Here is a 13,678-nt window from a genome sequence, read left to right as displayed (position 1 = left end):
ACCTCCACCAGAATGGAAGAATGCCCCAAAACAAACAACTGCATAGAAACAGTGATAACCTAGAACACTCGTCAATCAGACTCGACTACTAGATAGTTTACTTGTCCACCACCAGAAGGCAGCCCAAACAGCTCGGATCTCCCACTGCTGCCTCTCTGAAACATGTGCCACTAAAAACGACCCCCGAGAACCCTAGAAGGAGGGAGGGTGGGAATGGAGAGCCACTGAAAAGACTCATAAAAAAAAAAAAAAGGTGATTATTTACATTCAATGCTGGATTTCTGGGAGGGATCCCTTTGATGGCTTGTGGCTACCTGAGGTAACTCACCATAGAGAACAAATAAATTGAGACTTACCATATCAAGAAGGAAGGAGCAACCAGTAACCTGAAAGGGAAAGTGAGTAACCCCGGCCAAAGAAACCATGACTCGATAAACAAAGGCTCCCTCTGAAACCCATCAACACTGTCTCAGTCAGAAAGGAAGAATATAGCTGCCGGCACAGAAACCCCCCCCCCCCCCTCCTTGACCAAAGGAACAAAAAACCATCATATAGAAAACATCTTGGACCATATGGGCACAATGAAACTAGAAAAATAAGTGCATGATACAGAGACCATGAGGCCAAAAAAGGATCAAACAAACCACAGGCGAAAAAGGACACCAGACGGATTGTGAAAAGACGAAGATGAAACATCAATGCCAAAGAAAAAGGCTCTGTCAAAGCCGACCAATAGGAAGTGACAATTTTAGACATCAAATGACAGTCAAGAAACAGCTAAGAATGAAGACAGGATGACCAGAGCCAATACCAAAGCCCGGCAACAAAGACGAAAAATAAAAAAAAACATCCTGCCAAGCAATGTGACGCTGCCACTGAGAAGCTGCAAATGTAACACCATAAGCATCACCAAAGGATTCCAAAAAGTCCAAGATGCATAATTACAAAAAACACAACATATTTTCCTCTACTCATCTTTCAACTTGGAAAATTTAGCATTTCTACAGAACATACATTTTATAGGAATGGTATTATTTGTATTTGTCAAATAAATTTATATTTAAGAAAAGTGCATAAAGTTCTGTTATTGTATTTTCAAATACAGTACTGTAATAAGAGTAAATAGATTACCTGCACTTATTACTTCATGCTGCATCCTTGATAACACATTCTATAATACACCTAATTATAGTATGTAATCAGATTAGTGGACAAATGAGATAGACTGACCTTGGATCCTGCTGATTTCCAGATCCTCTGCCGTACAGTGGTATCACCTTCTCTCGTGAAATTGCCGCTTTACAAACAGGACAAGTTTGATTGTTTGGTCGAGTTTCTAGCCACTGGTGCAAGCAAGGCCAACTGTAAGATGATTTTTCATAACAAATATTCAAGCTTAAAAAAAAATTAAAAAGTTGTGTAATCAATAAAGACTGTCAACTGTATGAACAGTAGACATCAGCTAATATACTGTAGCCACAGTTCACAAACTGTGTTGTATATGGTTACCAAATTAATGCCATCAATTTTAAGTGCACAACACTTATCCCTAAAACATATGGCTAGCCATCACTGTACAGATGTAATTCACACCGCACAATGACAGGCAATTCACTCGGTCTCTCTTCCCACTGTTTTTTGGTTTCACATTCTTCAACTGAATTAGTTACTTGATGTGCATTTCACAGTTTGGAGGTAAGTTTAATCTTAGTAACTACTGAGATGAACTGTATCCATTTTTTGTATCACAGATGTGAAGAGGAGGAAGTTAGAGAAAAGCCAAATGGTGAAAGCCCTCGATCATTGAATGTTGCCATTGCTGATGCAGTAAAGGGAAGGGAAGGGAAGGAAAGGGAAGGGAAGGGAAGGGAAGGGAAGGGAAGGGAAGGGAAGGGAAGGGAAGGGAAGGGAAGGGAAGGGAAGGGAAGGGAAGGGAAGGGAAGGGGGGTACAGTCAAGAGTGATCATGACCTAAGCCACAGCAGTGTTGCATTATATCGGCAGACACAACAAGTTTTACATTAAAGAAGTCAAAGATCATAGCTGCAACATGCCAACCGAAGTTACAATTGCTTCTAAGCTACTTTACAGTACAATGTTTATTAATATCCATCAAAGACTAAAACTATTCCCATAAGATTTTCAACGAGACCATTCTCAAGGTGGCTCATGTACTTCACAGGTTGTCTAATCTCAACTTCTAGTAATAATAATAATAATGTAATGACTCGTATATAATGTCTACTTTTTTTATTTTTATTAATCTAACTGTTTGTTTTATTATTTGTTAGTTGTTTAATTTGTGTCAATGTCAATTTTCATTATAGTACTTAATTTCAACGTCGTCGAGTTGTGTGAGAGAATATCAGTTTGTGTCTGTGTGTGGAGTTCATGAGGGTGGCATTGCCGCCTCCACCCTCCCTCAGAGTGCATCCGGGCTTGACTAACTGAAGGTGTCTGTTAGGGTGTACTTGTGAGGCATCCACCTCATTATTGGGCGATTATTTGCCTCAATTTTCTAATTGAGACCGAGTACAGTAGTCGATCCTGTGAGTTGAGAAATTTATTCCACGTTGTATTACAGTATGTCCCATCCCTTTCATTTTTTCTTTAAATACTGTAAGTGTAATGTATGTATTTTGCTGGTTTGTTTGAATCTTTAGATTCATGTCACAGTTGTATCAGTCACTTTGTGTCCATTCATATTTGAAGTTTATCTTTATGTACAGTACTGTATTACATTACAATGACCATACCACACGTCGAAAAATGAAAAATGTAATTTATATATTATTCTGTATTACACATGTTCTGTACTGTATTCCTATTTTAAAGTTACATGTACTGTAAGGAGGAAGATTTTTACTGTTTTTATTGTATATGTACTAAATAATCCGTCTTACAATAAGAGGTGAAAGTTGGAGTCAAAATGCTAGAATATTTTCTTTCCTTTGTTTATGATGAGATTTGAGCCTCAGGAAAGGTACTGGAATAGTGTAGGTATTCAGCCCTATGTCTTCCTTGGAACATAATCCACAAAATTGTTTGACATCCAATGTACTTTATGAAAAGGAGACTTTTAGAAGTGATCAAGTAAGTTTCAGAGGTGCAGGCGATGAGTCACAATAACGTGGCTGAAGTATGTTGACCAGACCACACACTAGAAAGTGAAGGGACAACGACGTTTTGGTCCGTCCTGGACCATTTTCAAGTCATCCTGGACTTGAGAATGGTCCAGGATGGACCGAAACGTTGTCGTCCCTTTACTTTCTAGTGTGTGGTCTAGTCAACAAGTTTTAGAGCTTTATGCCAGTCACTGAGCCAGATTTAGTCTTACCAGAAGAGGTGGCCACACAAGGAGATAACGGCATCTTTTGCTGTGTCGAGGCATATATTACACTCAAAGTTTGAGTTGTCCGTGGACTCGTCACCTCCGCCTTCTGCTCCACCTGAGGCATTGTTGCTGCTCTCACTCCGACTGTCACTGCTACTAGTTGGCCCAGCTGTCGCCATCTTGGCACGGCTGGTTCGACAGACAACTTTCTGGTACTCTTCTTTGGTCTGCACTCCTCATGAAATTTCTGTGAATAAAATAATTAAAAAATAATTCATGATCAATTTACTGTATTCCAACATTCTAATTTAATATATTAATATAATTATTTAATTCATTCAGATAAAGCTGCTATTGTATCTGAATGCCTAATTTCAAAGTTACCATATTAAACCCTGATATAGAGTGGAAACTCGATTCCAAACCTTGATTCGGCAAATCTCCAATTGGAACACACACTTTCTACCTTACCTTGAGGTTACCTCGAGGTGCTTCCGGGGCTTAGCGTCCCCGCGGCCCGGTCGTCGACCAGGCCTCCTGGTTGCCGGACTGATCAACCAGGCTGTTGGACGCGGCTGCTCGCAGCCTGACGTATGAGTCACAGCCTGGTTGATCAGGTATCCTTTGGAGTACTTCTATGCCCGATTTACTCATCCAATTCCTTGAGTAAAGGTGAGTAAAGCGGGTGAGTAATTTGCATGAGTAAATTGAGCAAGTAAATCATGTGGTTTGCTGGTGGGTAAGAGAACTTCAAGATAACCTGAAGATAACCTCAAGATAACCGAGTTGTTCCAACCCACCAGCCAGAAATTCTTTCTGGCTTTCTGACTCATTTTCTGGGCGAGTCCCGGAGGCTCCCCGGAGCTATCCCAGGCTGATATGCTAATGTCAGACTTTGGCATCAGTCATGTGTATGGAGTTCTTAGGCCTACCGGGGACCACAGCCAGAACCGGGCCCCCTCAGAGAGGCAAGGGGAGCAATGGCCTATAGAAGCCCCTGTGTGGTTGGAAGCATTCTATGTCTGCCATCGACCGGAACAGGCACCCAGAAAGGTAAGTGCCTCAAAACAAACCCCTTTTCTGGTTAAAATTGCTACCAAAAGCCGAACTAGTGGATAGAACTCCCCAACCGAAAACAAGCAAACTAGTGTGACGTCACACACCGCCGCGCCGCTGTCTGCGCAGCTCCCCCCTCCCCGGGAGGGGTAAGAGGGAGCCCAAGACCCCCCACGCCGGCTACCCACACCTCAGTTCTTGAGGCTGGATGTCAAAAATGCAAAAAACCGCCGACCGGAGAGAGGGAGGGATGCCGGGGAGCCTCCGGGACTCACCCAGAAAATGGCGTTTCATTACATTCAACGCTGGTTTTCTGGGGGGAGCCCCGTCGGCTCCCCGGAGCTAACTACCCACAGACAGAAAAAGAGGGATTTACCCGGGAGGCGGTCGTCGCTCACTCCTCAACTTGAAGCCGAGACAACTGGCTGCAACCGCCGACCCAAAGCAACACAGGCCCAACGGGACCCAGGGACATTCACAAGGTAACGAGCAGCCAGGACCCTGTTCGACCGCCAAAATCCCCGCGCCCGAATATCGGACCAAGACATGTTCCCAAAGATGGCAGCAAGAGCCGCGAACTTACGAACGTCATGGGCACGGGGATAGACCGCAGGCTGGCTGGACTTAATAACCCTGCAGACGACCTGGGAGACCCGAACCCGCGAACAGGGAAGAAGGGAAACCGGATCAACCCACAGCGCGTCCCCGGACACAGAAGCTGTGGCGCGCAAATAACGGCGAAGCGCCGCAACCGGACACAAAACATGATGCACCCCCGGCCTGACCAACCAAGCATCAACCACCCATGGACCCCTCCGGAACGCAGCAGTCTCATTCTTCGCCAGAAAAGAAGGAGACGGCTGCAAACAAACAAAACAATCACCACGACCAAAAGAGCAGAAACCCCTGCGCCGGAGGAGAGCATGAAGCTCCCCTATCCAACCCCCAGAGGCCAAAGCCAACAAGAAAAGTGCCTTGGAAAAACAATCCTGGACCGAAGGGGCCACAACGAAACGAGGAGACGAAAGGAAAGCGAGCACTGTCCAAAGACCAGGACGGCTCAGGCGACGCATGAGCAGGCCGTAGGTGAAACAATGCACGAGACAGCTTGCGAAACGGCGCAGACGTAACATCGATACCGAAAGCAAGCTGAAGCGGCTCCGCCAGCGCCGCACGATACGAAGCGACAGTGTTAGGCATAAGATGACGGTCCTGAAACAACCACGAGAGGAAGGACAAGACCACCCGAACAGACAAGGAACTAACACGTCGAAGACGCAAAAAGAAACGGAAGGACCGCCAGAAAGAAGCCCTCAGATGGGACACCAACAAGGAGTCCACCTGATCACCATAGAGATGATGATAGACTCGAGTCAAAAAAACCATACAAGAAGACTCGAGGAGAAGATCGAACCAGCCACGTGACGTACCGGCCCGATCTGCTGAAAGAGGCGGAGCCGCGGGAAAACCCTCGGGTTCGGACACCGAGCAACCAGCGCCTGAAACCAAGGCTGGGCCGGCCACCAAGGGGCCAGAAGGACAACTCTCCCCTGGTAAGTCTCTAAGCGAGTCAGGACCTGGAGCAACAGCCGAACCGGGGGAAAGAGGTACAGGAACGCCCACCCCGACCAGTCTATCCGAAAGGCATCGACCCCGACGGCCTCGCGATCGGGAAAGGGCGCCGCATAAACGGGAAGACGCCGCGACCACGCCGACGCGAAGAGGTCCACCTCGGGGCGCCCGAACGTTCTGGCAAAGACAACGGAAGGACTCGTCGTCGACCGTCCACTCCGTGGAGAGGGGAACGAAGCGAGACAGGGCGTCGGCCAAGACGTTGGACACGCCCCGTACGTTAACCGCCAGGAGAGCCAAACCCCAAGAACTCAGCAGACGAGTCACCCGAAGCGACCAACCCCAAAGAGACAAGGACCGCATTGAACCCCCGCGGTTCAGGCAATGAACTACCGGAGAGCAGTCCGAATGGAGCCGAATCGTCGATCCGCGGGCCACCCGAATCCTCCCCAGAGCAAACCACACTGCCGCGAACTCCCGCACCATGCTATGAGCTCGACGGAAGGACGGATCCCAATGCCCCTGGCCGGCCTGGTGAGCACTGGTCACAAAACCCCAGCCGAGAGACGACGCATCCGTGTACACATCGAGCGAGGGCTCGGGTAGGCGCCAAGGCACTGAACCCCGAAAAACCCGAAGAGGAAGCTGGTGACGCAGCAACCGACGCAAGTCCCCCGGGGGTCAAACTCTGCGATCGCGAGAGAGGCGGAAGGGGGAACCCCGAAGGAACCAGAACAGCCGTCGAAGCCAAACCCGACCCGGCGGGTAGACCACCATCGCGAAGTTCAGGCTCCCGCACAGCCCCTCGAGCAACCGCCGGGTGACCCGAGGGACCTCCAGAAACAGACGAAGGCGGGACCGCAGCAGCAGGAGAGACTTTGGAGGGAGAGACAAGGAGGTGGTTCGAGAGTCCCACGCAGGAGGTAAGCTGCAAAGGCCGCACGCACCACACCAGGTTGGATGCGATAAGCCGAAAACCTCCGGAAGGACGGAACTGACGTACCCGGGGGAACACGGAACCGAACCCGGGGAGGGGCGACACCAAATCCAACTCGTACGCAGAGGGGGGGAAAAAAAAACCCACTCCTTGTAACAATAAGCCCTGCTCAGAGGGAAGAAAAACCCAGGCGGGGTCCAGCGGGGCCCAAGGCCCCCAAGTCAGCCCCTCCCCAGCCTCGAGGTCCTTCATCACAGGACCCGAGGCCGAGTCCTCACCCCAAGCCCCGACACCACAAGACAAGGACGGAGCAGCCGGAAAAGCTGGAGGAAGGGGGGCCCACTGGTCAGACCCAGAAGCTTCGGCCGGGAGACAAGACTCGAATGCCTCTGCCGCCCCCCCGGAAGGGGCACCCCCCGAAGCTGCCCGAGTCTCGAGATCAAGTAACCCCTGCTCCGACCCCGAAACCCTCAAACGCTTCGGGGCCGGAAGCAGGGGGGGGGGGACCAGAACGAACAGAAGGGAAAGGACGAGGAGGTGCGGACTGAACCAGGATCGAAGCGACCCCCACCCCCAAGTCTCGAAAAGCAAAGCGAAGCAGCCCCGGGGCATCCGGGTGAGCAACCAACTGAGCGCGTTGCAACAGACGAAACCTAGACTGCAACGCACGCGCCGCCTGTACCCAAATAGAATCATCAGAGGATTGGGTAAATTGAATCACAAGCAAGCAGCAACACTCACAGGACTCAGGGTCGAAAGTATCACCGACCCAACAGGCAGCGTGGCAGAGGCAAAAACAATGAGGGCCACCCTGAGACAAGGGGACCGAGCAACCCTCAAACTCGCACACAGCGAGTGGGGACTCCGGGGTCACATCCATCGGACCCACGCGCTCCCTAGGGGATTCCCAGGGTCCTGAGCGTTTACTTTAAAAGGACTTGCGCTCAGGTAGTCCCAGGCAGGGTGCTGCAAACCGGCGCCCAAAACTACCAAGCAAATTTCTATAGCTGAACCCCAGGGACGTGTACACTCACGGGGACCTAGCAGAGGGCGCCACCGAGGAGAACAGTGGAAGGGCAAAAACAAACTGAATAAAATGACAGAACCCCCCACCAGGCAAAAAGAAAAAGAAAAACAAAACCCCGCAAGAGGACAGCGAACCCAAAGAACAGAGCCGGCCGCGATGTCGGGAAATACAAGCTGAGCAGCACCCTGCGCCCCTACAAGTGCAAACTGCCTCTTACCTGCCAGTAACAAGGGAGAACCGAACACCCAAGAGCCCAACAGGCGGCCGAAAAACCGAAAGGTAAAACGGACCAGCAGAGGCAAACCCCGAGGAGCCTGTGGAAGGTGGCCCCAAGCCCCAAGGGCAGTACTTACAGGGCACCTAGGGAAGGCAGCCCTAGGCGCATGCAGCCCGAGTACTGAAGATAACTCCTGGCTCTCGCACCCACAAAACCAACACCACACGCAAAGCACAGTGCAGTAGCGACACCGGAGCCAGAGCACACGACCATCGCCTATAGCATCAGCCTCAAGAACTGAGGTGTGGGTAGCCGGCATGGGGGGTCTGGGGCTCCCCCTTACCCCTCCTGGGGAGGGGGGAGCTGCGCAGACAGCGGCGCGGCGGTGTGTGACGTCACACTAGTTTGCTTGTTTTCGGTTGGGGAGTTCTATCCACTAGTTCGGCTTTTGGTAGCAATTTTAACCAGAATAGGGGTTTGTTTTGAGGCGCTTACCTTTCTGGGTGCCTGTTCCGGTCGATGGCAGACATAGAATGCTTCCAACCACACGGGGGCTTCTAAGAACTCCATACACATGACTGATGCCAAAGTCTGACATTAGCATATCAGCCTGGGATAGCTCCGGGGAGCCGACGGGGCTCCCCCCAGAAAGTACCAGTAACATGAGCACTCGGTGTAATATGGAGAAAGAGCCTGGATACAGAGAAGATACCAGCAGTACTTAGAAACAGCAGACATAACTTCACTACACAAGGGAAGTAGTAAAGAACAAATCCACAATGGCCGTGACGAGGATTCGAACCTACGTCCGAGAGCATCCCAGACGCTGCCTTAATCGATTGAGCTACGACTTGGTAAAAGGAGTTGAAACCGAAGTGCTACTGAACTTACTGGATCCTACAGTCTTGTGGATTTGTTCATTTGATGCATCATGCAATTGTGATATCTGTGTGTAAGGAGGTAGTAAAGCTTTGTTTGGTAAAACATCACACTAACATCATACATAATGAAAGTTTTTTGAAAGAGTGATTACAAATCAAATCTCCAGTTTTATGGACAACAATAAACTTCATACCTCAGGTCAACGTGTATTTAGATCAAGAAGATCCTGTCTTTCACAGTCACTTAACCACTATGACAAAAATCACTGTTCAAGTATTAAAAGAAAAACAAAATGCTGATGTTGTATACAAAGACTTTGCAAAACCATTCGACACGTGAGACCACATCATAGGCAATAAAATGAGATCAACAGGATTAGCGGGTAAAGCAGAACAATGGACTTTAAATTTTCTGTCAAACAGTATGCAAATAGTCAATCAAATAATATCAAGTCCAAGTACAGTAAAAAGCTCTGTACCCCGGGGCAGTGTCCTTGCACCAATGATATTTCTCATTCTTATCTTTGATATAGACAAAAATACTAGTCACAGATTCATGTCATACTTTGCAGATACAAAAATTAGCATGAAAATTTCCACTGTATATGACACTGAAAAATGAAAGCCAGTATTAACCCTTTGACAGTGGCTATGGGAAAATGGTCATAGCAGCCTAGGCGCCAACTTATCTAATTTATACCCATTGTTTCGTGTTCTGTCTTGTGTTGATACTTTTAATACCCTATTAATATCCCTTTGTTATGTACATTCATTCACTTGTACACCTCTATCATGTCACCTTAATTCTTCCCCTTTCTAGAGAATGTAACTTAAGCTTTGTCAATCTTTCTTCATATGACAGGTTTCTAATTTGGGGGGATAACTTTGTCATCCTACGCTGGATGCGTTCTAGTGAATTTGTATCCATTCTATAGTATGGCGACCAAAACTGAACTGCATAATCTAAATGGGGCCTAACCAGAGCAAGATATAACTGAAAAACAACACCAGGTATCTTATTACTAACATTTCGATTAATAAATCCAAGTGTCCTATTTGCCTTATTACGAACATTTAAGCATTGATTTTCAGATTTTAAATTTTTACTAATCATAACTCTCAGATCCCTTTCGCAATCTCAACACCATCTAGTTCGTAAGTATTTTGTAACTATATCATCATTACTTAGCCTCAAAACCTTACATTTGTCAGCATTAAACTGCATCTGCCAATCTTTTGACTATTTCAAACCCCTAATTAGATAGACCTGAAGTGATAGTGAAGTGATAGCGAGTCTTTTTCCATGTTTATTTCCCTCCCGATTTTTGTATCAACGGCAAATCTGCAAATATTGCTGCTCAAACCTGAATCTAAATCATTTATATATATTTTAAACAACAGAGGTCCCAGGACAGAGCCTTGAGGTACTCCACTTACAACATTTTCTGACTCTGACTTAACCACATTTATACTAACTCTTTGTTTCCTTTGGTATAGCCATGCCCTAATCCAACTTAATATAGCACCCCAATACTGTGAGCCTCTATCTTTTTAATCAGTCTTTTTATCTGGCACTGTATCAAAAGCTTTGCTAAAGCCAAGATACACATCACAAACCTTACCACTATCAACTGCCTCAACTAAGCTGGAATAAAATGAGAGCAAATTTGTTAAACATGAACGGCCATTTGTAAAACCATGTTGTGAATCATTTATTAATTTATGTTTTTCAAGATGAAGAGTGGTATTTGCAATTATTGATTCAAGTAACTTTCCCACATGATGATGATAACTGCTGACTAAGGGTTAATAGTTTTTAATTGGGCAATGGAAAATAACATGATGTTAGACAGTCTTACGTTCCAGGTACTTAAGTATGGTGGAAACGAGGAACTTAATCAAAATACATGACACAGGACATAAACAGACTTACTCATAAAGGAAAACAACATATAAAAGATCTGGGAATTATGATGTCTGACAGCATTTCAGTTCCCATGGTGCAGTGGTAAGGTACTCATACGGTGTTTCGTGACCACTTTGGCCTGGGTTCGTATCTTGGCCAGGGAGGATTGACTGGACACCAATCCTTAACTGTATCCTGTGTTTACCCAACAGTGAATGGATACCTGGTTGTTAAACAATTTGGCGGGTCGTATTCCGGAGGAAAATTAGGATTAAGGACCTGCCTGAAATGCTATGTGCTGGTGGCTTTACAAGAATGTAAGAACTCTTGTATATACAGTGTATACATAAAAAAAATTAGTGAACATAACCAAGCAAATATAGTGGCAGCCAGGAAAATGATTGAATGGATTCTACGAGAACCTTCAAATTCAGGGATTCCACAGCAATACTAATACTATATAAATTACTAGTACTGTCCCATCTTGAGTACTGCTCAGTACTCGCTTTCTCTTTCAGAGTAGGAGAGTTTTCTGAAACTGAGGGAATACAGAGAAGATATATGGCAGGCATGGACATGATAAAACACCTAAATTATTGGGACTGTCTGAAAGCCCTCAAGATGTACTCTCTGGAAAGGAGACAAGAGAGTTATCAAATAATATATAATGGAAGATATTGGAAGGCGAGATTCCAAATTTGAGCAGTAGAATAACTACATACTGGAGCGTAAGATATGGAGGGAAATGCAGAAAAGAACCAGTAAGGAATAGAGGTGCCATAGGCACAATCAGAAAGCACTGTCTGAATGTCAGAAGTCCACAGCTGTTCAACACCTTCCCAGTAAGCATTAGAAATATTGCCGGAATAAAAGTGGAAGTCTTCAAGAAGCATTTAGAGAAGTTCTTGCAAGTAGTGCCAGACCAGCCAGACCAACCAGGCTGTAGTGGATATGTGGTCCACTTCAAGCAACAGCTTGTTGGACCAAATTATCACAAGTTGAGCCTGGCCCCAGGCTGGGAAAGAAGAGTGGAAGAGCTCCCAAAACCCTCTCCAGGTATGCCCCAGGTATGCCCCAGGTATGCTCCAGGTATGCCCCAGGTATATTTACCTGAATTTACCTGAGGGCCACTAACACACTACTGTCCTCAACAATGACAGGAAGCCAGCAGCTTGTCAAAGATTCCCCATTTGCCCTGATGATGCATGCAGGAAAGATGAATGAATGAATGGATGGATGGATGGATGTATATGTATACAGTATATATACACACACTGTGCAAGGTGCTTGACATTGCTACAAGGTAATTAGTCCACATTAACACATATGTATTTAAACACCCAGAGGAACATGAACAAAAGAACATAATTAGGGAACACCACAGCTGGCCTTATTGGCCCATATTAAATGGGTCCTATTTAAATCCACCATTTTTCCATATACTTCTCCAAAGTATTCTTGAGGCATGTTAGTCTTATTAATGCTACAGTTGAAAGCCAATTCCACTCATCCACAACCCATATTGCCAAACCTCCACTTTTGTGTATCTTGTACAATAAAATTTCTCCAGTCTGAAAATGTGAGAATTTATTATGTTACCTGAGGACCACCAACACTAATAGCCATGATGAGGACAGGAAGCCCTCGGCTTGTCAAACGTCCCCCCAATATTGTTGGGGTTGTGACCAGTTCTGGCAGTTAAACCCCTATTGTTATATCTCCCTTCTCTACCCCCCTCCCCCACAACATACTTGAAAACGATGAGAGAAGAAAGAGGTTTACCGGTAGTAGTGTCCCCGGGAGACGTCCTATAGACACGTCCTGTAGACTGTTGTTTAGTGTTGGTAATGGCTGTCCTGCTGCCTCACCACCGCTCACCATCACATGTCACTACACCGCTATAATGACCCACACACACTCTCTCCTCCTATCTCCAGCCTTTCGCGAGTCTCTACCTCCCTCTCCTCCCCCCTGAGCGGTTTACACGGCGTGTGAGTATACCAGGGGGAGAGTACAAGAGCAGTATACCTCCCAGACCTACACACACAACTATGAAAACTCTACCTCTGATATCCCAGGCTCACATAACCAGCTTATCCCCCCTAATAAATAAGACTCTACTAAAAAACAGCTTATGCTGCACTATTAAAACATGCTGTTAATATTTCTTTGTGACTCTTAATGGAAAAAATCGAATATTAACACTAGATTAACTGAAAATAAGAAAGAGAGATGTGGATTACTTGAACCGACACTAAGGGTCGACCTCGGTCCTGTGAGGTAAACACAGGCGCCGTGACGTGTCCCTTCCCATGTAACTCCCGTCCCATGTAACTCCCGTCCCATGTAACTCCCGTCCCATGTAACTCCCGTCCCATGTAACTCCCGTCTCATGTAACTCCTGTCCCATGTAACTCCTGTCCCATGTAACTCTCTTCCCATGTAACTCCCTTCCCATGTAACTCCCTTCCCATGTAACTCTCTTCCCATGTAACTCTTCCCATGTAACTCCCTTCCCATGCAACTCCCGTCCCATGTAACTTGTCCCATGTAACTCTTGTCCCATGTAACTCCCGTCCCATGTAACTCTTGTCCCATGTAACTCCCGTCCCATGTAACTCGTGTCTCATGTAACACCAACCACAGCACCTCCTGCTACCACATCATCTGCAGCTGCAAAACTTGCTCTCTCCAGCTATGTTTCTCAACAGCCTGACAAAATCACTACATTATATGTTCATCTTGATGA

At 46.6% G+C, this 13,678-nt stretch overlaps 1 protein-coding gene across 9 annotated transcripts in view; it reads right to left on the bottom strand.

Annotated features, from left to right (window-relative positions):
• Positions 1-13,019, bottom strand: part of LOC123750627 (E3 ubiquitin-protein ligase RNF185) — a 46,556-nt gene extending 33,537 nt beyond the window's left edge. For 7 of the 9 annotated variants that reach the window (XR_011230009.1, XR_011230010.1, XR_011230008.1 and 4 more), the window contains exons 1-3: positions 12,712-13,017; positions 3,337-3,580; positions 1,231-1,362 (exon numbers count right to left, since the gene is read on the bottom strand). Coding sequence is in view for 4 of the 9 variants with exons in the window: in XM_045732729.2 (XP_045588685.1) it covers positions 1,231-1,362; positions 3,337-3,512 (308 nt within the window). In the remaining 5 variants the exon portion in view is untranslated. Of the gene's footprint in view, positions 1-1,230; positions 1,363-3,336; positions 3,581-3,804; positions 3,995-12,711 lie in introns of all 9 variants that reach the window. The other 2 variants (XM_069333684.1, XM_045732736.2) reach the window with 1 other exon arrangement.
• Positions 13,020-13,678: the final 659 nt, after the last annotated feature.

This window comes from Procambarus clarkii, chromosome 4 (assembly GCF_040958095.1).
Source record: "Procambarus clarkii isolate CNS0578487 chromosome 4, FALCON_Pclarkii_2.0, whole genome shotgun sequence".
Lineage (NCBI taxonomy): Eukaryota > Metazoa > Arthropoda > Malacostraca > Decapoda > Cambaridae > Procambarus > Procambarus clarkii.
The sequence above is the reverse complement of the archived record's forward strand: the minus strand, read 5'-3'. Positions and strand labels throughout refer to the sequence as shown.